The sequence below is a fragment of the Chelonia mydas genome, chromosome 2, assembly GCF_015237465.2.
Source record: "Chelonia mydas isolate rCheMyd1 chromosome 2, rCheMyd1.pri.v2, whole genome shotgun sequence".
Lineage (NCBI taxonomy): Eukaryota > Metazoa > Chordata > Testudines > Cheloniidae > Chelonia > Chelonia mydas.
The window spans coordinates 261,922,281-261,947,619 of NC_057850.1; the positions used below are offsets into that span (position 1 = coordinate 261,922,281).

The window sequence follows — 25,339 nt, forward strand, 5'->3', positions numbered from 1 at the left end:
TTCCGGCTCTGTGTTCCACAGACGGAAGGAAGGAAGGAATGGGACTGCCCGCTGTTCCCGCAGCTCAGCATCACTACCTGGGCTCTGACGAAGGGGCCTGGCCTGTGGGCACTGAGTTCTAATCCTTCCCCAGGTTGGGAGGGGGCTGGCTGGCTCAGGAATGGCATTATTCACATCAGGCAATGGCTGGCCCTGGGAACGGGACAGGGAGCCTCTCACCTCAAGGCCAGCTGCACTGTTAGCTCAGGGAAGCACAAGAGGATCCTGGGGGTGTTTGAGCTGTAATAGGGGAAGTGAATCCAGAGCTCTGAAACACTTCCATGTTGCTTGTTGGGCACCTTGCAACTGTCTGGGACAATCCCGCCCGGCAGAGTGTGTGACCAGAGGGAGGCAGAGAGGCTTGCGCTGAACCTACTGTCTCTCTCCTGTAGGATTACATGCAGAACGTCCATGGCAAGGAAATAGATCTGCTGAGAACAACAGTGAAGGTGCCGGGCAAGCGGCTCCCCAGGGCAACGACGGCAACAGCCCCCAGCGCCAGCCCCAAAACCAACGGGCTTGCCAAGGAGCGGAGCAGCATGCAGTTCCCAGGAGGCCCAGGTAAGGAGAGGAGGAGGGACTCGCCCAGGCTCAGCGGCTACAGGGCTCTTAGCTAAGTCACAAGCAGAGAGTGCACGAGTGGTTCTGGTGTCTCCTGCTCCTCACACTCTTTTCACCAGTCATAGAATCATAGAATATCAGGGTTGGAAGGGACCTCGGGAGGTCATCTAGTCCAATTCCCTGCCCAGAGCAGGACCAATCCCCAACTAAATCATCCCAGCCAGGGCTTTGTCAAGCCTGACCTTAAAAACTTCTAAGGAAGGAGATTCCACCACCTCCCTAGGTAACGCATTCCAGGGTTTCACCACCCTCCTAGTGAAAAAGTTTTTCCTAATATCCAACCTAAATCTCCCCCACTGCAACTTGAGACCATTACTCCTCGTTCTGTCATCAGCTACCACTGAGAACAGTCTAGATCCATCCTCTTTGGAACCACCTTTCAGGTAGTTGAAAGCAGCTATAAATCCCCCCTCGTTCTTCTCTTCCGCAGACTAAACAATCCCAGTTCCCTCAGCCTCTCCTCATAAGTCATGTGTTCCAGCCCCCTAATCATTTTTGTTGCCCTCCACTGGACTCTTTCCAATTTTTCCACATCCTTCTTGTAGTGTGGGCCCAAAACTGGACACAGTACTCCAGATGAGGCCTCACCAGTGTCGAATAGAGGGGAACAATCACATCCCTCGATCTGCTGGCAATGCCCCTACTTATACATCCCAAAATGCCATTGGCCTTCTTGGCAACAAAGGCACACTGTTGACTCATATCCAACTTCTCGTCCACTGTAACCCCTAGGTCCTTTTCTGCAGAACTGCTGCCTAGCCATTCGGTCCCTAGTCTGTAGCGGTGCATGGGATTCTTCCGTCCTAAGTGCAGGACTCTGCACTTGTCCTTGTTGAACCTCATCAGGTTTCTTTTGGCCCAATCCTCCAATTTGTCTCGGTCCCTCTGTATCCTATCCCTACCCTCCAGCGTATCTACCTCTCCTCCCAGTTTAGTGTCATCTGCAAACTTACTGAGGGTGCAATCCACACCATCCTCCAGATCATTAATGAAGATATTGAACAAAACCAGCCCCAGGACCGACCCTTGGGGCACTCCACTTGATACCGGCTGCCAACTAGACGTGGAGCCATTGATCACTACCCGTTGAGCCCGACAATCTAGCCAGCTTCTCTCCACCTTATAGTCCATTCATCCAGCCCATACTTCTTTAACTTGCTGGCAAGAATACTGGGGGAGACAGTCTCAAAAGCTTTGCTAAAGTCAAGGAACAACACGTCCACTGCTTTCCCCTTATCCACAGAACCAGTTATCTCGTCATAGAAGGCAATTAGATTAGTCAGGCATGACTTGCCCTTGGTGAATCCATGCTGACTGTTCCTGATCACTTTCCTCTCCTCTCAGTGCTTCAGAATTGATTCCTTGAGGACCTGCTCCATGATTTTTCCAGGGACTGAGGTGAGGCTGACTGGCCTGTAGTTCCCAGGATCCTCCTTCTTCCCTTTTTTAAAGATGGGCACTACATTAGCCTTTTTCCAGTAGTCCGGGACCTCCCCCGATCACCATGAGTTTTCAAAGATAATGGCCAACGGCTCTGCAATCACATCCGCCAACTCCTTTAGCACTCTCGGTTGCAGCACATCCAGCCCCATGGACTTGTGCTCGTCCAGATTTCTAAATAGTCCTGAACCACTTCTTTCTCCACAGAGGGCTGGTCACCTCCTCCCCATGCTGTGCTGCCCAGTGCAGCAGTCTGGGAGCTGACCTTGTTCGTGAAGACAGAGGGGAAAAAAAGCATTGCGTACATTAGCTTTTTCCACATCCTCTGTCACTAGGTTGCCTCCCTCCTTCAGTAAGGGGCCCACACTTTCCTTGACTTTCTTCTTGTTGCTAACATACCTGAAAAAACCCTTCTTGTTACTCTCAACATCTCTTGCAAGCTGCAACTCCAGGTGTGATTTGGCCTTCCTGATTTCACTCCTGCATTCCCGAGCAATATTTTTATACTCATCCCTGGTCATTTGTCCAATCTTCCACTTCTTGTAAGCTTCTTTTTTGTATTTAAGATCAGCAAGGATTTCACTGTTAAGCCAAACTGGTCGCCTGCCATATTTACTATTCTTTCTACACATCGGGTTTGTCCCTGTAACCTCAAGAAGGCTTCTTTAAAATAAAGCCAGCTCTCCTGGACTCCTTTCCCCCTCATGTTATTCTCCCAGGGGATCTTGCCCATCAGTTCCCTGAGGGAGTCAAAGTCTGCTTTTCTGAAGTCCAGGGTCCGTATTCTGCTGCTCTCCTTTCTTCCCTGTGTCAGGATCCTGAACTCGACCATCTCATGGTCACTGCCTCCCAGGTTCCCATCCACTTTTGCTTCCCCTACTAATTCTTCCTGGTTTGTGAGCAGCAGGTCAAGAAGAGCTCTGCCCCTAGTTGGTTCCTCCAGCACTTGCACCAGGAAATTGTCCCCTACGGTTTCCAAAAACTTCCTGGATTGTCTGTGCACCTCTGTATTGCTCTCCCAGCAGATATCCGGGTGATTGAAGTCTCCCATGAGAACCAGGGCGTGCGATCTAGTAGCTTCTGCGAGTTGCTGGAAGAAAGCCTCGTCCACCTCATCCCCCTGGTCCAGTGGTCTATAGCAGACTCCCACCACAACATCACCCTTGGTGCTCACACTTCTAAACTTAATCCAGAGACTCTCAGGTTTTTCTGCAGTTTCATACCGGAGCTCTGAGCAGTCATACTGCTCTCTTACATACAATGCAACTCCCCCACCTTTTCTGCCCTGCCTGTCCTTCCTGAACAGTTTATATCCATCCATGACAGTACTCCAGTCATGTGAGTTATCCTACCAAGTCTCTGTTATTCCAATCACCTCATAATTCCTTGACTGTGCCAGGACCTCCAGTTCTCCCTGCTTGTTTCCCAGGCTTCGTGCATTTGTGTATCGGCACTTGAGATAACCCGCTGAACCTAGTTTAAAGCCCTCCTCACTAGGTTAGCCAGCCTGCTTGTGAAGATGCTCTTCCCTCTCTTCGTTAGGTGGAGCCTGTCTCAGTGTTTTACACAGCAATCCTGTGTCTGCACGGAGCTGAGATGAGCGCCCTTTTTGGGCAGGGCCGTCTGGCTTCCCTTCTGGAGACGGGATGGGGCTGAAACACTTGCCCCTCAGGCCCCTAACATTTTTGTGGCTTTACAGTTACATTTTCCTGTTTTAGAAAATGTTTCCCCTCTGTTGCCATAGGAGCCCCGGTGACTGACCGATTCTGCCAGGCAGACGGAACTATCTGACTGCACAAAGTGCTGGCAAATGCGTAAAGGCAAGAGAGCGTAAAGCATGTGAAAGCTTTTCCATAGTCAGTCTCAGTGGCAGTGACTGGAGAGTTATGGGACAAGAGCAAGTCCAGATTTTCAGACAAGTGGATTTTCATTGATTGGTGTCCCTTTAAGAGACGTTTGGGGTGGGAGCAATGAAAAGTTTACAAGGGTCTTGCTGAACTTCATGACTCTAGCAGGTTCTCTCAGTAAGAGCTGGAGGGAAGTTCTCAAACAGATTAAGGCTGATTGACTCTGACATGCTGAACCCTGTCTCCAGGCTTGCAAGGAGCCTGGGAGACGGAGCCACGAGAATTTGGGTGTCGCTGAGAGGAGATTCTGACCTAGGGCATTGCTGGGGCCGGATGGGCTGAGCACGGAAACTGGGGACGTTGTTGTTGTTTGTACTCTCTTAGTGCCCTCAGTGCGCACGTGCCATTCACATTAAGAGGAGACACAGCCCCTGCCCAGGAGCTAAGAAGAGAAGCAGAAAATCTCCCTCCCACCCTACATCTGGGTACTCAGGTACTCTGGCAATGGCTCCAGGGACAATCCCCAAGGGACAATAGGGACAGCGTTTATATCCAGTAATACCCCCCATGGCTCCTGAGCCCAGCAAGCTTCATGGGCTGGTTTCTCGGGGATGTTCTGACAGGTGAAGGAGGAGATGGTGGTGGTCTTGCCCGTCAGGCAGGGGGTGGGGGAGTGGTAGGAAGTGGTTGTGGGAGAAACCATTGGGAAGGGCTAAGCGTAATGGAGAAATGTCAGACATATCTGCACCAGGCCACCTCTACTCCTCAGATGGAATGGGGAGAGAACAATAAATCCTTAGAAACTGCAGGACACTGACTCATGGGTGACTTTCCCTCAATTCTTTTGTGGGGAAAAAACTGAACATAGACCGTCAAAATTTATAGTCAGAACTGGTAGAGATGCCTCTAGTTAAGGTGGAATAACATTTTCCATTATAAGCTCCTATTTTCAGCTGCATAGAACTTTGCCAAACTTTAACCCTTTGGACTGAAATATTCCATGTTGGGCCTCTGCCTGAGGCTGAATTTTTAAACATTTAAGCAAAAATGATTCACCATTAGCTTTGCCAACGTTGAAGAATTTTTTCCAGCTGAAGAGCTTCAGCACCTTGAGGGTGTAGAACAGGAACTTGAAATTTAGCCAGGGAATAGTCCTGGGGTTAGAGAGATGTCTTTTGTATCCCCATGAAAATCTGTTCAGATTAGGGTGACTAGACAGCATATGTGAAAAATCGGGACGGGGGTGGGGGGTAATAGGAGCCTAAATAAGAAAAAGACCCCAAAACCGGGAGGGTCCCTATAAAATCGGGACATCTGATCACCCTAGTTCCGTTTTGGCAGCGTTATAAGCCCCTGCAAACTGCATTTGCACATGCTCAGTAGAGCTTGTTAGAAACTTGCTGATAAAATCTCTTGAACATTCCTTCCACTCTGAGCAGGCTTGTTGGCCCCCAAAGCTGGAGCTTGTGACAGGACAGCCTGTGCATTCCTAGCCTCTGCGTGCTCGACTTTGCAACCCTAATGTTCTTTTAATGCTGTTTTGTTTGCGGGGTTTTGTATGGAGTGATACAGAGAGTAGAGAATGCAACCAGGGACAAGCCCATTGCTGAGGCCAAGTATAAGGTCTATTAACTGTTTTTAGTATCTAATTAAATGCAGATAACTTGCGTTAATGAAGCATTAAGGGTGAGCAATCGAGTCAGGAATTTCCCAAAGTGAGGGTTGCTGTCCCATGTTAACTCACCCAGTTTGCATTTCCTGTGTCTGTGCATTCATCACAGACAGTGATACTTTACAGGGTTACAACGAACAAGGCAAATCCCCACCCCTGGGATTGGAGCAGGTTAGAAAAGGGGTTTCTTTTCTTTCACTTTTGGTTTGAAACTGAAAACAGGCTGACCTGTTTTGCTCAGACATACCCCAGACCATGCCCTCAAGGGAAGCCTGGGAGCTGTCAGACCAGGGGGAATTTGACAAAGTTCTGAGCTCTCCACCATCTGAGCTACCTCTCAGATCTGCCCCAGGTGTGTCCTTGTTGCCTCGTTCCCCCTTCACTGCCAGCCAGGGGAGCCTTAAATCATCTCAGCCTCTGAACTGACAGTGCCATGAGCAGCTGTCCAGCGAGCCTGGTGATGCTACTCAGCGCTGGGGCTGGGCTCTGCAGGGGCTCCCATGGCTAGGGCATTTCCAGAGAGGGAGTCGCTGCCCTGCAGAGCTCAGGTCAGCACACGACCAGGGTGGTCGGCTGCTGCTCGCGGAACTGTCGGGCCAGAGGTGAGGGGAGTTGAGGCCCCCCCTTCGTGTCCGGTAACACAACCACTTTAAAGGTGCCTTCCTGCAGGCGGAGGAAGGAGAGGGTTCCTCTGGGGATGGGCAGAGCTGCACCCTGTGAGGAGGCTCAGCTGCCTGGCTGGAAGAGGGCGTAATGGTGGGTGCGTAGGACTGGCTGGAAAACAAGAATTCTGTGTTGCAAAAAATGGTGGGGTTTTGAAATTCCTGGTGATCCTGCATTGGAATGAAATGGAGACCTTTCAGAAATTTGGGGGGGTAGGGGGGTCAGGGAGGGACAGAGGTGCACTGCAGACTGCCCAGCAGCGAGGTCACTCACCAGGGATGTGGGAGACAAGTCCCAGCTTTGGAACATTTCCCGTCTCTGAATCAGGATGAGTAGGGCCATGAACCTGGGTCTCCCATCTCCCAGGTGAATGCCAGGTCTCCGGGTGAGGAACTAGCTCGTTCTGGGGCTTGTCAGCACTCAGCAATCCCTGGCAATGAGCATAGGGCTGTAGAGTGAGTGTCTGTCTCTTCTTCTCAAAGCCTCCTGCTGGAGCTGTTCCATTTTGTATAAACAATTACATATTCATTGGGCCAGACAGAGAGAACAATTCTCCACCCTACTGGCTAGTCTGGGGTCTCTCTCTCTTTCTCGTTTCGATCACAAAGTCCGTCCTGGACCAAACAACCTTCCTGACAAAGTTTATTTGGAACCAATACATTTCCAGAAAAACATTTGGTTTTTATACATTGTTACTTTTCATGAAAAACCATTTTGTCAAAAAATGCCCAATCGGCTCTAGCTGCCGGCGTTCCCTGGATGTGCAGCCTCTGGTAGGTTGTCACATTCTTTACTGTCAAGTTCGCTGGGCAAAGGCATTATTAGTTAAGTGCTGACAAGACCCAGAATGAGCCAGTTCCTCACCCAGAGATTTGGCTGTGCCAGTGGGACCCCAAAGAGACAGGATGGTGCATGCAGGGGTGCCCAGGGGGAGGAACTCGAGTTTAACCAGCTTTGACTACAACAAGCAAAACAATACAAGTGCTTAGGGTGGACTCGGATGCGGTGGGGCCTGGTGAACTGGGAATGGGAGGGGCTCATGGCTAGGCGGCAGGGAAGCTGCTGAAGCAGGGTAGGGCCTTACAGCCAGATAGCTAGCACACAGTCGCTGTTTACATGGGGACTAAGGAGAGTGCAGGTCCATTAACTAAAGATGTGAAGCGAGGGTGCATAAGTTACTGTGTTAACCCTGTGTGGATGGTCAGCGGGGTTCAGACCTTTAGATCCACAACACAGTCCTCTGCTGCTCAAGGTAACAGAGTAACTGATAATGGTAGAAGACTCACACTTTGCCCGTGACTTCTCAGCTATTTACTAGACCCCAAAGGAAAGCTAAGAGACAGAAGAAATAGGTGAAATGCCAGGTTCTGTAGGGCAGAGAAGTTTAGTGTTTATAAACAGTTAATTCTCTGTCCCCTTCTGCTCCTACACCCCTGACCCCACGCAGCTTCCCTTGTCCCCCATGCTGCTCCTCTCCGTCCCCGTCCCCCGCTCCTGCCTACTTCTGCCCTTCTCCATCCCCGTCCCCTGCTCCTGCCTACTTCTGCCCTTCTCTATCCCCGTCCCCTGCTCCTGCCTACTTCTGCCCTTCTCTATCCCCGTCCCCTGCTCCTGCCTACGTCCGCCCTTCTCTGATCTTCTCCTGCTCCGTTCTCTGCTCCTGCCTACGTCCGCCCTCTCTGATCCTTTCCTGCTCCGTTCTCTGCTCCTGCCTATGTCTGCCCTTCTCTGCTCCTCTGCTCCTGTGGTGCCTCCGTGCTCCTACACCCCTCCTAACCCATCTCTGCTCCTGGCCTCCTACATCTCCATCAGCTCATCTCCGCACGCCCTGAGCTGCTGGCTCAGTGGGGACATTGAGTGCACGGGGACAGGGTCCCTGCTCTGTTCCTGGGCCCAACACCACAGTGGCTTTCTGCAGCTTGGAGGAGCAATTGCAGGAGAAGTGGTACTTAGTCATGGCTGCAGTTTGCTCGGTCTCTCTGGAGGACAGCGCATGCGCAGGCCCGTCACATGTTGGAGGTGTCGGGGGCTCGAGCACACTGAGATCAGATGGAATATTCAGAGACTAACAAATTTATTTGAGCATAAGCTTTCGTGAGCTACAGCTCACTTCATCGGATGCATGCAGTGGAAAATACAGTGGGGAGATTTAAATACACAGAGAACATGAAACAATGGGTGCTACCATACACACTCTAACGAGAGTGATCGGTTAAGGTGAGCTATTACCAGCAGGAGAGCGGGGGTGGAAAAAACCTTTTTTAGTGATAATCAAGGTGGGCCATTTCCAGCAGTTGACAAGAACGTGTGAGGAACAGTGTGGGGGGTAGGGGGGAATAGTTTTACTTTGTGTAATGACCCATCCACTCCCAGTCTTTATTCAAGCCTAAGTTAATTGTATCCCGTTTGCAAATTAATTCCAATTCAGCAGTCTCTCCTTGGAGTCTGTTTTTGAAGTTTTTTTTGTTGAAGGATTGCCACTCTTAGGTCTGTAATCGAGTGACCAGAGAGATTGAAGTGTTCTCCGACTGGTTTTTGAATGTTATAGTTCTTGATGTCTGATTTGTCCATTTATTCTTTTACGTAGAGACTGTCCAGTTTGGCCAGTGTACATGGCAGAGGGGCATTGCTGGCACGTGATGGCATATATCACATTGGTAGATGTGATAACGAGCCTCTGATAGTGTGGCTGATGTGATTAGGCCCTGTGATGGTGTCCCCTGAATAGATATGTGGGCACAGTTGGCAACGGGCTTTGTTGCAAGGATAGGTTCCTGGGTTATCCTTGCAACAACAACAAAGCCCGTTGCCAACTGTGTCCACATATCTATTTCCCGCCCCCAACCCGCTCTCCTGCTGGTAATAGCTCACCTTACCTGATCACTCTGGTATCACCCCTTGTTTCATGTTCTCTGTGTATATAAAAATCTCCCCACTGTATTTTCCACTACATGCATCCGATGAAGTGAGCTGTAGCTCACGAAAGCTTATGCTTAAATAAATTTGTTAGTCTCTAAGGTGCCACAAGTCCTCCTTTTCTTTTTGCGGATACAGACTAACACTGCTGCTACTCTGAAACCTATTCAGAGACTGTAGCTGCCAAACTCCCAAGTCTCTACTGAGCATGTGTAAACTGAGATTTTTTTCAGAGTGATAACTTTCTCAAATTTGGGCAAATTTTCACAGATGCATCTAAAGGCATCTCCCTGCGACCCGGGCGGCTTTCTCACCTCCCCGTCACATTTCAAGTCACTGCTCCAAGCGGTTCAGCCATTTCCTACAAGACTGGGGGAAATAGATTGTGTTCTCGGAAATGGTGGATCCATTTTAGATGAAACATGCCAGTAAAATTCAACCTGAAGCAATCCCCTGGCATGGAAAATTTCAGCCCAAACCGTGAAAGCCTGGCGAAGTTATAAACAACTGACAACACGCTCTTATAATGGAAGCTATTCGGCAGCCCGAGCTCAGTTTCTGCGCTGAATTTCTCAGGTCTCCAATAATTCTCTTTGTTCGTCTCTGTCCCCTCCCCAGTGCTGTGGTATCCTGTGAGAGCTGGGATCACCAGTGTGTCCCAGGGCTCAGAGAAGGCCTCACCATCAAACTATGGACTCCAAAGTCTCCTTTGGCACAAAGCCAGCAAACAGCTTGGTAACGGTGAGGCTGCTGGTGCCTCAGGCTGGCCAGTGTCATTTCTTTGTGCACCTCCGTCTGGTGTCCCTTGTCTTACACTCAGATTGTCAGCTCCTTGGGGCAGAGCCCCACTCTTTGTTCTGTGTCTGTGCAGCACCCAGCACAGTGGGGTCTGTGCAGCACCCAGCACAGTGGGGTCCTGCTCCCTGACTGGGGCTCCGAGGCGCTGCGGGAACACAAATAGTAAGTAAAAATGTATAACACCATTAGGCTATTTTTAGTGTTATTTATTTACCGTCTCGCTGCGAGTTTTACTATTATCTCAAGAATGAGATAGCCATAAGACAAGCCTATCTTAGCACAATAAGCACTGGTCATTTTTCAGAGGTGCCACTCACCATTCCATATTGATACCCAGGTCTGTCTTCTGCTAATTTAAAACCCAGCAATGCGTACGATAAATGCAAAAGATTCCTTCCAGTGTGCATGACCCTGCACTGATCACCGGGCAATGCCATCTCCTGGTGTGCTGCCCGTTCCCCTTCCTTGGCTCGTCCTTCTGAAATTCCCAAACGTTTCTAGCCTTGACTAATGGAAAAAATTATTTTCTCTGGGATTTTGCCCCATCACTCTTCACCCCTTTTTCCAGATCTTTAATATATAACATTGGTCGTAGTAGGGACCCTAGCGGATCCCCACTGTTAACCTTTTGCCATATTGGAAACTGACAGTTTATTCCTAATTAACTTTCTTAAACCACAGTCAGTAATTCTTTACAAGTCCTGAGATGGCCGGGGGGGAAAAAGCAAATGTGGTGCCAGTCTTTAGAGAAAGGAAAGACAAGTCTTCCTGGTAGTTACTGCCCGCGTCTCTCGGAAAATAACAGAACAAATATTAATGGACCAAATCTTCACAACTTAAGGCACCCAGGCCCTGCTTTTCAGAGGCGCTGCCCACTGGCAGCTCCCGCTGACTTCAGCTGGAAGTGCAGGTACTCAGCACGTGGGAAAATCAGGCCCCCAAAGCCTCCCGAGGGGCACACAACACATGAGTTGCCCAAATGAAGTGAACACTCCCAAAATGAACAGTCAGCAGCACTGAGCAGAGACAATGGTGCCGGGCAGGCAGAGCTGTGTTTGGACGGGGGACTGCAGCTGTGGGGTGTGCAGTGGTGCCGGGCAGGCAGAGCTGTGTTTGGGCTGGCGACTGCAGCTGTGGGGTGTGCAGTGGTGCCGGGCAGGCAGAGCTGTGTTTGGACGGGGGACTGCAGCAGTGGGGTGTGCAGTGGTGCCGGGCAGGCAGAGCTGTGTTTGGACGGGGGACTGCAGCAGTGGGGTGTGCAGTGGTGCCGGGCAGGCAGAGCTGTGTTTGGACGGGGGACTGCAGCTGTGGGGTGTGCAGTGGGGTGTGCAGTGGTGCCGGGCAGGCAGAGCTGTGTTTGGACAGGGGACTGCAGCAGTGGGGTGTGCAGTGGTGCCGGGCAGGCAGAGCTGTGTTTGGACGGGGGACTGCAGCAGTGGAGTGTGCAGTGGGGTGTGCAGTGGTGCCGGGCAGGCAGAGCTGTGTTTGCACGGGGGACTGCAGCAGTGGGGTGTGCAGTGGTGCCGGGCAGGCAGAGCTGTGTTTGGACGGGGGACTGCAGCAGTGGGGTGTGCAGTGGTGCCAGGCAGGCAGAGCTGTGTTTGGACGGGAGACTGCAGCTGTGGGGTGTGCAGTGGGGCGTGCAGTGGTGCCGGGGAGGCAGAGCTGTGTTTGGGCCGGCGACTGCAGCAGTGGGGTGTGCAGTGGAAGTCCTGGGTCTGAGATCGTATTTCAGATTTCACTGGCTGCAGGAGGAGCTGCTACTGCCATGTGTCTTTGAACTGGCTGAGAGCATGTTGCTGCGCACTGATGGAGGAAGCTTGTTTCCAGCACCTCTCCTCAGCCTGAGCCTGTTTCTCTCCACACATGGGAGCCAATTGTGAGAGCACAGCTCCACCCCCAACCAGCAGGCCAACACCTTTCTGGTCCTGCCCCTGCACTTCTCAGAGCCTGGTTCCCCTCTCAGCCCCCAGCTTGCCACTTCTTCTTGCTCCTGACATGAGGGGCAGAGGTAGGTGCCAGGCTCCTGGGAGAGGCAGCTTCTACTGGACGTGCAAACTGGACAAAAAGGGAATTTTACCTGGGTAGGGCAGGACGTTCCCCACCCTAGAATCCCAGCCCTGCCTCCCAGTGACCCAGACCCTGCCCGCCCTACCCCAGCACAGAACCCCATTTCCTCACTGGTCGCAGAATCCAGCAAATCCCAGCAAGATACTGAACAACTGTAAGGAGTTTAGAGCAGAAGGTCATAGGTCTTGAGAGCCAAGAATGCAGGTCACGCGTAGAGGATGGGAGACTACTTTGGAGACAAGCAACTCTGAGAAGGGCTTCAGGCTCATGTGGAAAGCAGCTGAAGATGAGCCCCCAGTGCGATGCTGTAGCTAAGGGCTAGTTGAATCCATGGATATAAACGGAGAACCATGAATAGGAGCAGGGAGGTGATAGTACTTTTAATTATTATGCATTTCTTTGTATTGTGGCCGCACCTTGTAGCTCCAGTCGTGGGCCAGGCCCCCATTATGTGAGGCTCTATACAAGCACAGAACAAAGCCAGTCCCTGCCCAAAGGGATTCCAATCCAAGCATACGACAAGAGACAATAGCTGGCTACAGAGAGGCAGATGGGGACCACAAGGGAGCAGCGAGACCTACAGTAGAACCTCAGAGTTACAAACACCAGGGATACAAATTGACCAGTCAACCACACACCTCATTTGGAACCAGAAGTACGCAATCAGGCAGCAGCAGAGAGGGACACACGAAAGCAAATACAGTACCGCACTGCGTGAAACATAAACTACTAAAAAAATAAAGGGAAAGTTTAAAAAAAATTGACAAGGTAAGGAAACTGTTCCTGTGCTCGTTTCATTGGCATTAAAATGGTTAAAAGCAGCATTTGTCTTCTACATAGTAAAGTTTCAAAGTTCTATTAAGCCAACGTTCAGTTGTAAACTTTTGAAAGAACCATAACGTTTTGTTCAGAGTTACAAATGTTTCAGAGTTACAAACAGCCTCCATTCCCAAGGAGTTCGTAACTCTGAGGTTCTACTGTATATTGGGCGGATTGAATGGAATGGTCTCAGCGCACCAGCAGCCCAGCTGTTGTCAAATTTTTTGTAGACATAAAGGAAAAGGAAATTTGTAAGAAGGGATTTGCATGAGGTGACTTCGTGGCTGTTTACCGGAGCTCCTCCCAAGCATGAGTGGCAGCATGAGAGAAAACAGAAAGGGGCTTGTTTGAAAATTGAACAAGTGAATGATGAGCTACGTAATGTATACCTCCGTATACGGCTTTAATGGGATCATTACTGGATATTGTGTCCATCCTTTAATAGGATGATGAGGAATTGGAAAGACTTCTGCAAAAAGAAAACACCACAAGAATGACCTGAGGTGTGGAAAACCTACCTGACAGTGAGAGACTAAAGAACATAAGAACAGCCATACTGGGTCAGACCAAAGGTCCATCTAGCCCAGTATCCAATGCCAGGTGCCCCAGAGGGAATGAACAGAACAGGTCATCATCAAGTGATCCATCCCCTGTCACCCATTCCCAGCTTCTGGCAAACAGAGGTTAGGGGCACCATCCCTGTCCATCCTGGCTAATAGCTGTTGATGGACCTATCCTCCATGAACTTATCTGGTTCTTTTTTGAACCATACTGTAGTCTTGGCCTTCACAACATCCCCTGGCAAGGAGTTCCATAGGCTGACTGTGCATTGTATGAAGAAATACTTCCTTTTGTTTGTTTTAAACCTGCTGCCTATTAATTTCATTGGGTGACCCCTAAAAGAAGCCAAATTTAGTTTATTGAGAACATACATACATAAGAACAGCCATACTGGTTCAGACCAATGGGCCATCTAGTCCAGTATCCTGTCTCAAACAGTGGTCAAGTGCCAGATGCTTCAGAGAGTATGAACAGAACAGAGCAACTTATTGAGTGATCTGTCCCTGTCATCCAACCCCAGCTTCTGGCAGTCAGAGTTTCAACACAACCAGAGCATGGGGCTACAGCCCTGACCATCTTGGTTAATAGCCACTGAAGAACCTATTCTCCAGGAACTGCTCTAGTTCTTTTTTGGAACTCAGTTATAACTTTCCCTTCATAACATCTCCTGGCAGCAAGTTCCACAGGTTGATGGCGTTCTGTGAAGAAGAACTTCCTTATGTTTGTTTTAAACCGGCTGCCTATTAATTTAATTGGGTGACCCCGGTTCTTGTGTTATGTGTAGGGGTAAATAACACTTCCTCCACACTTTTCATGATTTTATAGACTTCTGTCAATCTCCCCTTAGTCGTCCCTTTTCCAAGATGAACAGTCCCAGTCTTATTAATCTCTCCTCACACAGAAACCGTTCCATACCCCTCATCATTTTCATTGCCCTTCTTCATACTTTTTCAATCCAATATATCTTTTCTGAGATGGGGTGACCAGATCTGCACACAGTACTCAAGGTGTGGGTGTACCATGGATTTATACAGAGGTAATACAATATTTTCTGTCTGATTATCTCTCCCTTTCTTAATGATTCCCAACATTCTGTTCACTTTTTTGACTCCCGCTGCACATTGAGTGGATGTTTTCAGAGAACTATCCACAGTGACTCCAAGATCTCTTTCTTCAGTGGTAACAGCTAATTTAGACCCCATCATTTTGTATGGATAGTTGGGATTATGTTTTCCAATGTGCGTTACTTGGCATTTATCAACATTGAATTTTGTCTGCCATTTTGTTGCCCAGTCACCCAGTTTTGTGAGATCCCTTTGTAATTCTTCACAGTCTGCCTGGGACTTAACTATCTTGAATAATTTTGGATCATCTGCAAACTTTGCTACCTCACTGTTTACCCCATTTTCCAGATCATTTATGAATATGTTGAATGCCCAGTACAGACCCCTGGAGATACCACTATTTACCTCTCTCCATTCTGAAAACTGATCATTTATTCCTACCCTTTGTTTCCTATCTTTTAACCAGTTACCGATCCAGGAGAGGACCTTCCCTCTTATCCCATGACTGCTTACTTTGCTTAAGAGCCTTTGGTGAGGGACCTTGTCAAAGGCTTTCTGAAAATCTAAGTACACTATATCGACTGCACCCCCATCAAAGAATTCTAGTAGGTTGGCGAAGCAAGATTTCCCTTTACAAAAGCCGTGTTGACTCTGCCCCAACATATTGCGTTCATCTATGGGCGTTTCTACACATAAGCAACTACAGCGACAAAGCTGCACCACTGTAATGCTTCACTGGTGATACTACCTATGCCAATGGGAGGGGTTCTCCTCGCAGCGTAGCTAGTCCACCTCCCCAAGAGGCGGAAGCTGGCTCAACGGGAGAATTCTCCTGTCAACCTCACACTAAACCAGGGGTTAGGTCCTGCATCGCTCTAGGTGTGATTAGCTGCATCACTCAGGGGTGTGGATTTTTCACACCCCTGAGCAGCATGGTTATACTGACCTTGTAATGATGCTGCCTTTGGTGGGACACTTCTGAGAGTACCAATTCAGGACACATTGCTTAGAGCAGGGCAGTTACAGCCCAAGGCTGGGTTCCTTTGCAAACCAAGGCAAACCAAACCAGCCAAACGGAGATGACTTCGGTTTTACCCCACTGGCTAACCAGAAGTCACACAAGCAATTCCCTTAGACGCTCCAGTTTCCCAGTATCCCCACCAGGGCCACTCGTTATGAGGACAAATGGTTATGAAAACCAACACCCCAGTAAAAGAAAAAAGGTTCTCTCGATCCCAAAGGACCAAGCCCCAGACCCAGGTCAATATACATAAGAACCGCCATATTGGGTCAGACCAAAGGTCCATCAAGCCCAGTATTCTGCCCTCTGACAGTGGCCAATGACAGGTGCCCCAAAGGGAATGAACAGACCGGTTATCATCAAGTGATCCATGCCCTGTCACCCAATCCCAGCTTCTGGCAAACAGAGGCTAGGGACACCATTCCTGCCCATCCTGGCTAATAGCCATTGATGAAATTATCTTCCATGAATCTATCTAGCTCCCTTTTGAACCCCGTTATAGTATTGGCCTTCACAACACGCTCTGGCAAGGAGTTCCAGAGATTGACAGTGCGTTGCATGAAAAAATACTTTCTTGTGTTTGTTTTAAACTTGCTACCTATTAATTTCATTTGGTGGCCCCTTGTTCTTGTGTTATGAGAAGGAGTAAATAACACTTCCTTATTTACTTTCTCCACCCAGTCATGATTTTATAGACCTCTATCATATCCCCCCTTAGTTGCCTCTTTTCCAAGTGAAAAGTCCCAGTCTTATTAATCTCTCCTCATACAGAAGTCATACAAGTCAGGTCTTACCCACAAATCCCGCTGTTGCCAATCTTTTAGAATCTAAAATCTAAAGGTTTATCAATTACATACAGTAATGGCAAAGTTCGTGGTTCAGGCGTGTAGCAGTGATGGAATAAACTGCAGGTTCAAATCAAGTCTCAGGAGTTCATCCACAACTGGGATGGGTCATTCAGTCCTTGGTTCAGAGCTTCAGTTTGTAGCAAGGTTCCTCCAGACGTAAGAAGCAGGATTGAAGACAAGATGTGGGGGTTTTCCAGGGCCTTTTATATCCTCTCCATGCAGAAGGACACCCCTCCGTTCTTACTGTGGAAGATCACAGCAGCAAGATGGAGCCTGGAGTCACATGGGCAAGTCACATGTCCATGCATGACTCAGTTTGCAGGCGGACGCCATTGTTTACATGTTAGTTTGAAGGTTCCCAGGAAAGCTCAGATGTGGATTGGCGTCTCCCAAAGTCCATTGTGCATTAAGTGTTTCTTGATTGGGCCCTTACTGAGAATAGTCCCTTCTCAAGAAGCTGACCAGATGCTTCTCTGAGGCTACAGTGGGGGATATTGGCGCTGACTCCGTGGGTGCTTCGGGGCTGAAGCACCCACCGGCGGCTCCCCGGCCCAGGTCCCCTCCCCCGAGCACACCGCGTCCCCGCTTCTCCCCCTAGCTCCCAGCGCTGGCAGCCGCGAAACAGCAGTTTCGCAGCAGCAACCTCTAGGAGGGAGGGTGGAGGAGGGGGAACGCGGCGCACTCCGGGAAGAGGCGGGGCCGGGGCGGGGATTTGGGGAAGGAGTCCAATAGGGGCAGGGAGGGGGCGGAGACTTTGGGGAAGGGGTTGGAGTGGGGCGGGACAGGGGTGGAGTCAGGGTGGGGCCGAGGGCGACCACTCACCGACGCTGGGAAAAGTTGGCGTCTATCGTGGGGGAGGTTCAGGTTGGATGTGAGGGAAACACTAGTTCACTAGGAGGGTGGTGAAACACTGGAATGCGTTACCTAGGCAGGTGGTGGAATCTCCTTCCTTAGAGGTTTTTAAGGTCAGGCTTGACAAAGCCCTGGCTGGGATGATTTAGTTGGGGTTTGGTCCTGCTTTGAGCAGGGGGTTGGACTAGATGACCTCCTGAGGTCCCTTCCAACCCTGATATTCTATGATTGATAGGTTACATACCACAGTTAGTATTTCTGCAATTCCATGTTTGAGCTCCTTGAGAACTCCCAGGTGATACCATCTGGTTCTGGTGACTTATTGCTGTTTAATTTATCAATTTGTTCCAAAACCTCCTCTAATAAGAACATAAGAACGGCCATACTGGGTCAGATGAAAGGTCCATCGAGCCCAGTATCTTGTCTACCAACAGTGGCCAATACCAGATGTCCCAGAGGAAGTGAACCTAACAGGTAATGATCTAGTGATCTCTCTTCTGCCATCCATCTCCAACCATTGACAAACAGAGGCTAGGGACACCATTACTTACCCATCCTGGCTAATAGCCATTAATGGACTTAACCTCCATGAATTTATCTAGTTCTCTTTTAAACCCTGTTATAGTCCTAGCCTTCACAACCTCCTCAGGCAAGGAGTTCCACAGGTTGACTGTGCTCTGAGTGAAGAAGAACTTCCTTTTATTTGTTTTAATTTGTTTTATTTGGACAGTTCCTCAGATTTGTCACCTAAAAAGAACGGCTCAGGTTTGGGAATCTCCCTCACATCCTCAGCCGTGAAGGCCATTGCAAAGCTCATGCAGAAGTTATCATGGGGTGATAGTCTCTGTCCTTTGTCATGCAGGATGGTCAGAAGGGTCCCTTCTGACTTTAAAATTTACAAATCTATAACCAGAATAATGCAAATGCCCAGGGAGCCAGAGAGGTTGAGGTCAGGAAGAGTCAGAGGGTGAGGTTTCTCTGGCTTAGCTCAGCAATGACTAAGCCGCAGGATCTGCAAACTCCTGGGGGCTGTAAGTCCCTAATGGGGATTGTGAATGGTGGGACAACAGGCGCCAACTTTTCCCAGCGCTGGTGGGTGCTCGACCCGGCCCCACCCCAACTCCACCCCTGCCCCTTCCCCAAAGTCCCCCCCAACTCCGCCCCCTCCCTGCCCCTATTGGACTCCTTCCCCAAATCCCTGCCCCGGCCCCGCCTCTTCCCAGAATGCGCCGTGTTCCCCCTCCTCCCCTCTCCCTCCCAGCGCTTGCTGCCCTGAAACAGCGGGAAGCGCTGGGAGCTAGGGGGAGAAGCGGGGACGCAGCACGCTCGGGGGAGGAGGTGGAGGCGGCGGTGAGCTGGGATGGGGGGGCAGGGCAGGACCACCAATTTTTCCTCATGGCTGCTCCAGGGCTCCACGCAGTAGGTGCCTATGGATGGGATGCTAGGAGGAGGGGGTTTATCAGCAGAGAGGAGACTGAGGCTGAATCTCAGGGCAGGTGCCTGGCCAGGAGATGGCTGCTGCTGGGGAATCCTCTCCCAGGGGAGCGTAGGCACTGTGGTCACATAAACTGGAGAACAGACTCTAGGCTTGACAAGCCCAGCCCCCAGGGGAGGAACTGGATGGTCTCCTGTAGTATGAGCTCTTCTTGCCTGCCCTCTGCAGTATTTCTTCTAGTGGGGGGGGGGGGGGGCGGCGTTGGGGAGCCCACTCACCTGCGTGCCTGCCTCCAGAAGCAGGGTTAGGCTGTGAGCTGGGGCCCGGTGTGCCTAGCCCATTGGAATGGGGAGGGCCCGTAGCTCACTCTGCAGAGACAGGGAGCCACTCCCACCTGCGCAGGGGCTGCTCCCTGCCACGCGACTAGCAGCTGGCCTTTGGCCGGGGGCGCTGGGCAGGCCTTGCCTCTCCTCTGGGCCCTGGCAGTTGAATCTGGAGTTGGAGGGTTGTGGTGAGGGTATGTTTTCAGCAGGGCCTGGGGAATGTCAGGGCTGGGCGTCTCAGACAAGCAGGTGGGAGCAGTGCGGCGGGGGGCAGCCCTGGCAGCCTGAGCAGGCTGGAGCAGTGCTGGGTGGGCGGGGAGGGGTGGCCCTGGGAGCAGTGGCAGGAGGGGGGGTGGCCCTGGGAGTCTGAGCGGGCAGAAGCAGCGCTGGGGGGCGGCCCTGGCAGCCTGAGCAGGCAGGAGCAGTGCTTGGGAGCAGCCCTATCGGCACGTTTCATTGTCACCTCCGGAATGCACTGTCTGGGGCACGTGTGTACCAGTGCAAGTGGGGGGTAGCCCGCCTGGCCGTTCCACTGCCTGGCCTCTGGTCCCTGAAGGGACCACCTGGCCCTTCCCCCTCTGGGCAGGGCGTGTGCGCTGCCCCTGCGGCTCCGTCTCTGCCAAGTGAGGGATTGGCTCCCCCAGGCCGGGGTTGCTGAGCCTGCTGTGATCATGTCACGTCGGGCTCCCTCGATGTTAACATCTCATTATCTTTGTTACTGTAATTACATTATCCGCTGCTTTATGCAGAATTATTCTCCGAGGACTAATTGATGGATCCATGTTTAATTCATTAATCATTAGCATCAAATTCGACAATTACAGTGCACACTGATTGTGGAATTTCAAATGTAATGAGGGGAGAATTAACAAAGAAAAGGGAAAACCTGTTTCCCCGGCACGCTGCTGCTCGCTGTGGGGGACAAGGACATTGAGGGAAGAAGAAGTGGCAGAAAGTGCGCCATGAGGCCGGGTGGCACAGGACATTGCTGAGAAAAGACCCATTAGCTCTTGCCACACGCCTCCACTGATCCCAGCCAGTGCAGCCGGTTCTCCAGGCCCAGAGTGGGTCCATGTTAGCCCCTGCGAACACAACCACATTTGGGCTCCATGCAAGGGCAACTCAGCTTTCAGCAAGAGAACCAGTCTGACTAGCCTGTTCCCTTGGGAGCAGCTCTGAAGAGTGTAACAGACTGGCAGGGCTCGGAGGAGCAAGGAGCGTGGCTTCCCTTCTGCACCAGAAAGGTCAGGGGAGCCTAAAGAGATTTCCCCCTTTCCCTCTCCCCCACTTTGAACTGGTAAAGCTAGTCAGTGGCCTCTGGGGTGTACCAAAACGTGCTCTTGCTGATTTCCCCACAGGCCTTGGGCAGCCTGTGCATGCGGAGTGGGGTGGGCATGGTGCACGGGAATCAATTTCCTGGGGCCTGCAAAACATAGTTTCACAGGCCTGCCCTCACGTGCTACGGCGGCTCTGCCCCCTCGAACGCTGGCCCTCTCCGAAGCTGGAAGGGACCGAAGGCTGCTCGCAGGGGCAGTGCTGCTGGCCCCCAGCCAGCCCCCGGAAAGGCAGCACCACCACTGGCAGCTCCAGCGGTGCATGGGGAGGCAGAACGACGCTGCAGCTGCTGCACTGCGTGGGAGTCCTGCGGCCCATCTCTGTCCCTGCCGGAGCCTGTCTGCGTGTTCGCAGCCAGAATCCCAGAGCCGTGTTCCCCTCCTGTCCTGCTGCACTGCGTGGGAGTCCTGCGGCCCATCTCTCTCCCTGCTGGAGCCTGTCTGCGTGTTCGCAGCCAGAATCCCAGAGCCGTGTTCCCCTCCTGTCCTGCTGCACTGCGTGGGAGTCCTGCGGCCCATCTCTGTCCCTGCTGGAGCCTGTCTGCGTGTTCGCAGCCAGAATCCCAGAGCCGTGTTCCCCTCCTGTCCTGCTGCACTGCGTGGGAGTCCTGCGGCCCATCTCTGTCCCTGCTGGAGCCTGTCTGCGTGTTCGCAGCCAGAATCCCAGAGCCGTGTTCCCCTCCTGTCCTGCTGCACTGCGTGGGAGTCCTGCGGCCCATCTCTGTCCCTGCTGGAGCCTGTCTGCGTGTTCGCAGCCAGAATCCCAGAGCCGTGTTCCCCTCCTGTCCTGCCGCACTGCCTGGGAGTCCTGCGGCCCATCTCTCTCCCTGCCGGAGCCTGTCTGCGTGTTCGCAGCCAGAATCCCAGAGCCGTGTTCCCCTCCTGTCCTGCCGCACTGCATGGGAGTCCTGCGGCCCATCTCTCTCCCTGCTGGAGCCTGTCTGCGTGTTCGCAGCCAGAATCCCAGAGCCGTGTTCCCCTCCTGTCCTGCTGCACTGCATGGGAGTCCTGCGGCCCATCTCTGTCCCTGCTGGAGCCTGTCTGCGTGTTCGCAGCCAGAATCCCAGAGCCGTGTTCCCCTCCTGTCCTGCTGCACTGCATGGGAGTCCTGCGGCCCATCTCTGTCCCTGCTGGAGCCTGTCTGCGTGTTCGCAGCCAGAATCCCAGAGCCGTGTTCCCCTCCTGTCCTGCTGCACTGCGTGGGAGTCCTGCGGCCCATCTCTCTCCCTGCTGGAGCCTGTCTGCTTGTTCGCAGCCAGAATCCCAGAGCCGTGTTCCTCTCCTGTCCTGCTGCACCAGCTGTGGGAGATCTGCCTCCTCTCTTACCTGTCCCCAACCTCACATGTGAAATGGGGGAGCCTGCTTTAAGAACCAGGGTTGACCCATTCCCCCCCACCCAGCTGACTGTCAAAGGGGACCCCCTCCTCCCCGGCTGGCCCAACACCATAGAGGACCCTGTTCTGCCCCTGGCCCTTCACCAGCAGGGGCACGTATTGGTGACTGGCTGGACAGCTTTTGCGGAAGCCCCTGGTTGCTATTGATGGCACGTGATGCGTTGCCCAGGGGGGCTCCAACACTGTACCAGTGCCGCTCCCCATCAGGAGGTACGTCCTGAGAGCCCACTGGCAGTTTCCTTTCTGCATTCCTGCGTGTTTCTGCCCTCCTGGCTGCCAGCCCCTTCCTCCCCCCACCTCCGGTGTCACTGAGCTGAGGCAGACGGGTCTTGCTCTTCCACTATGTCCGCTGAATTTGACCCCGGCTGGCTCTGGTGATAGCTCTTCTTGCAATTCCTTCCTGTTCTTCAGCATCTCCCTGATAACAAGGTGCTCAGAGCTGAGCATGTCATCTTCCCGGAGCCCCGGAGACAGGGACTCTCCCATCTCAGTTCCAGAGTGGGAGGCTGCTCCTGCCTCCCAGAGATTTATAGGGGCTGATTGGGTTGTGGGATCATGGCTGCAGCTTGCGTTTAACTAGCGGTCAGTGGTGAGTGCATGTGCAGTCAGGGAGGAGCAGGAACTATTATACACAATTCAGTGTAAAGGCTTTCACTTGTTTGCTGGGCAAAGAGAGTTGGTTTCAGCCCTCGTTCAGTTGATTAGGACTTAGGTGAGTGACACAGCCCAGTGGGTTCTGTCTCTGTAACAGGGTCTAGTTGGACTGAGTGTTAGGAGCTGCTGCATTTGGAATAGTAACGACAGAGCATTTCCTACACGTAGCTTCCAAGGTTGCAAAGTCAAGCACGGAAAAATCAGGAAATGTGAGAATTGAAGCTGATCTTGCAACTTTAATTCAGCTCCTTGGACATCTGTGTATGAGGCAGTCTTTAAGGCCGTGATCATACTCTGTTTTTCCCACAGGTCCCGGCCTCCCTCAGGGCACTGGGTGGCCAATGCTCGCGGAATGGATAGCTATTCAATATTTACTTTTATCCTCCGCATGCATTATTTCCTACACACCAAGTTGGTGCTTCACTAACGTTAACGAGTTTATTTTCACAACCTCACTGGGAGGGAGGGAGCTGCTGTTAGCCAAGTTCTAGAGATTCAGAAGGAGGCCAAGAGACCAGATCTACAGAGGGACTTCGGTGTTGCAACACTCAACATGGCAGCCTAGGAATTGCACCGGGATCCATGAAGCCTGAGTTCGGTGCCAAGGCTCCCTGTACAGTGAATGGGGAGAAATGGGTGTCTATGAATGTGAGCCAGCACGCGGGGGGGATGGCCCAAGCTAACCGAGGGGAGATGCCGACCAAGTGGGGCACTAATCCTGCCTTTCTCCCAGGGACAGGCGCCTATGGCTCCACAATGCAGAGCCCTCCTGTGAGCGGGACATGTCTACACACAAACAGGGGGAGGAGAGGAGGAGTCCTCCGTATACCTTCTAGCCCAGTGGTGAGAGTACTCGCCTTGGGTGTGGGGGACCCAGACTCACTCCCCCTCTGCCTGACGGGGATAGAGGGTTTGAACACGAGAGCGCGTTGACGGCAGAGCGAGGGGCTAGGCTGGGGTAGGGCTTCCTCCAGCTCTCTTCTGTCTGCTCCGCGGGGGATAAATAGAGGAGTGGCTGGGCTGGCACATGAGCGAGAGAGGACGGTAGCCCCGTACTCTGGGCAGAGCCAGGCTCCAGTCCCCCTGCACCAGGGACAATTGGGACGGGCCTTGGTGCTTTCCTGGTAAGCTCCCATCTCTGCGGAAGGATGGTCTAATAGTTAGAGCAGGGACCTTGGTTCTGTGTCCAGCCGTGCCACTGACACCCTGTGTGACTTGGAGGAAATCCCTTCTCCTTTGAGTCAAGTAACCATCCCCATGGGTACTCCATGCCCGGCTGTCTGTGCTGTGCACTCTCTCCCTCCGGTCGAGTTCCCGTCCCCGTGGGTGCTGCGTGCCCGGCTGTGTGTGCCCGGGCGCTCTCTCCCTCCGGTCGAGTTCCCGTCCCCGTGGGTGCTGCGTGCCAGGCTGTGTGTGCCCGGGCGCTCTCTCCCTCCGGTCGAGTTCCCGTCCCCGTGGGTGCTGCGTGCCCGGCTGTGTGTGCCCGGGCGCTCTCTCCCTCCGGTCGAGTTCCCGTCCCCGTGGGTGCTGCGTGCCCGGCTGTGTGTGCCCGGGCGCGCTCTCCCTCCGGTCGAGTTCCCGTCCCCGTGGGTGCTGCGTGCCCGGCTGTGTGTGCCCGGGCGCTCTCTCCCTCCGGTCGAGTTCCCGTCCCCGTGGGTGCTGCGTGCCCGGCTGTGTGTGCCCGGGCGCTCTCTCCCTCCGGTCGAGTTCCCGTCCCCATGGGTGCTGCGTGCCAGGCTGTGTGTGCCCGGGCGCTCTCTCCCTCCGGTCGAGTTCCCGTCCCCGTGGGTGCTGCGTGCCCGGCTGTGTGTGCCCGGGCGCTCTCTCCCTCCGGTCGAGTTCCCGTCCCCATGGGTGCTGTGTGCCAGGCTGTGTGTGCCCGGGCGCTCTCTCCCTCCGGTCGAGTTCCCGTCCCCGTGGGTGCTGCGTGCCCGGCTGTGTGTGCCCGGGCGCTCTCTCCCTCCGGTCGAGTTCCCGTCCCCATGGGTGCTGTGTGCCAGGCTGTGTGTGCCCGGGCGCTCTCTCCCTCCGGTCGAGTTCCCGTCCCCGTGGGTGCTGCGTGCCAGGCTGTGTGTGCCCGGGCGCTCTCTCCCTCCGGTCGAGTTCCCGTCCCCGTGGGTGCTGCGTGCCCGGCTGTGTGTGCCCGGGCGCTCTCTCCCTCCGGTCGAGTTCCCGTCCCCATGGGTGCTGTGTGCCAGGCTGTGTGTGCCCGGGCGCTCTCTCCCTCCGGTCGAGTTCCCGTCCCCGTGGGTGCTGCGTGCCAGGCTGTGTGTGCCCGGGCGCTCTCTCCCTCCGGTCGAATTCCCGTCCCCGTGGGTGCTGCGTGCCCGGCTGTGTGTGCCCGGGCGCTCTCTCCCTCCGGTCGAGTTCCCGTCCCCGTGGGTGCTGCGTGCCAGGCTGTGTGTGCCCGGGCGCTCTCTCCCTCCGGTCGAATTCCCGTCCCCGTGGGTGCTGCGTGCCCGGCTGTGTGTGCCCGGGCGCTCTCTCCCTCCGGTCGAGTTCCCGTCCCCGTGGGTGCTGTGTGCCAGGCTGTGTGTGCCCGGGCGCTCTCTCCCTCCGGTCGAGTTCCCGTCCCCGTGGGTGCTGTGTGCCAGGCTGTATGTGCCCGGGAGCTCTCTCCCTCCGGTCGATTTCCCGTCCCCGTGGGTGCTGCGTGCCAGGCTGTGTGTGCCCGGGCGCTCTCTCCCTCCGGTCGAATTCCCGTCCCCGTGGGTGCTGCGTGCCAGGCTGTGTGTGCCCGGGCGCTCTCTCCCTCCGGTCGAGTTCCCGTCCCCGTGGGTGCTGCGTGCCCGGCTGTGTGTGCCCGGGCGCTCTCTCCCTCCGGTCGAATTCCCGTCCCCGTGGGTGCTGCGTGCCCGGCTGTGTGTGCCCGGGCGCTCTCTCCCTCCGGTCGAGTTCCCGTCCCCGTGGGTGCTGCGTGCCAGGCTGTGTGTGCCCGGGCGCTCTCTCCCTCCGGTCGAATTCCCGT

General features: G+C 53.2%; 1 protein-coding gene across 4 annotated transcripts in view; it reads left to right on the forward strand.

Annotated features, from left to right (window-relative positions):
- Positions 1-25,339, forward strand: part of AGAP3 (ArfGAP with GTPase domain, ankyrin repeat and PH domain 3) — a 238,193-nt gene that overhangs the window by 162,157 nt on the left and 50,697 nt on the right. For all 4 annotated transcript variants that reach the window (XM_043541881.1, XM_037891515.2, XM_037891514.2 and 1 more), the window contains exon 11: positions 432-600. In XM_043541881.1, the coding sequence (XP_043397816.1) occupies positions 432-600 (169 nt within the window). The remainder of the gene's footprint in view (positions 1-431; positions 601-25,339) is intronic.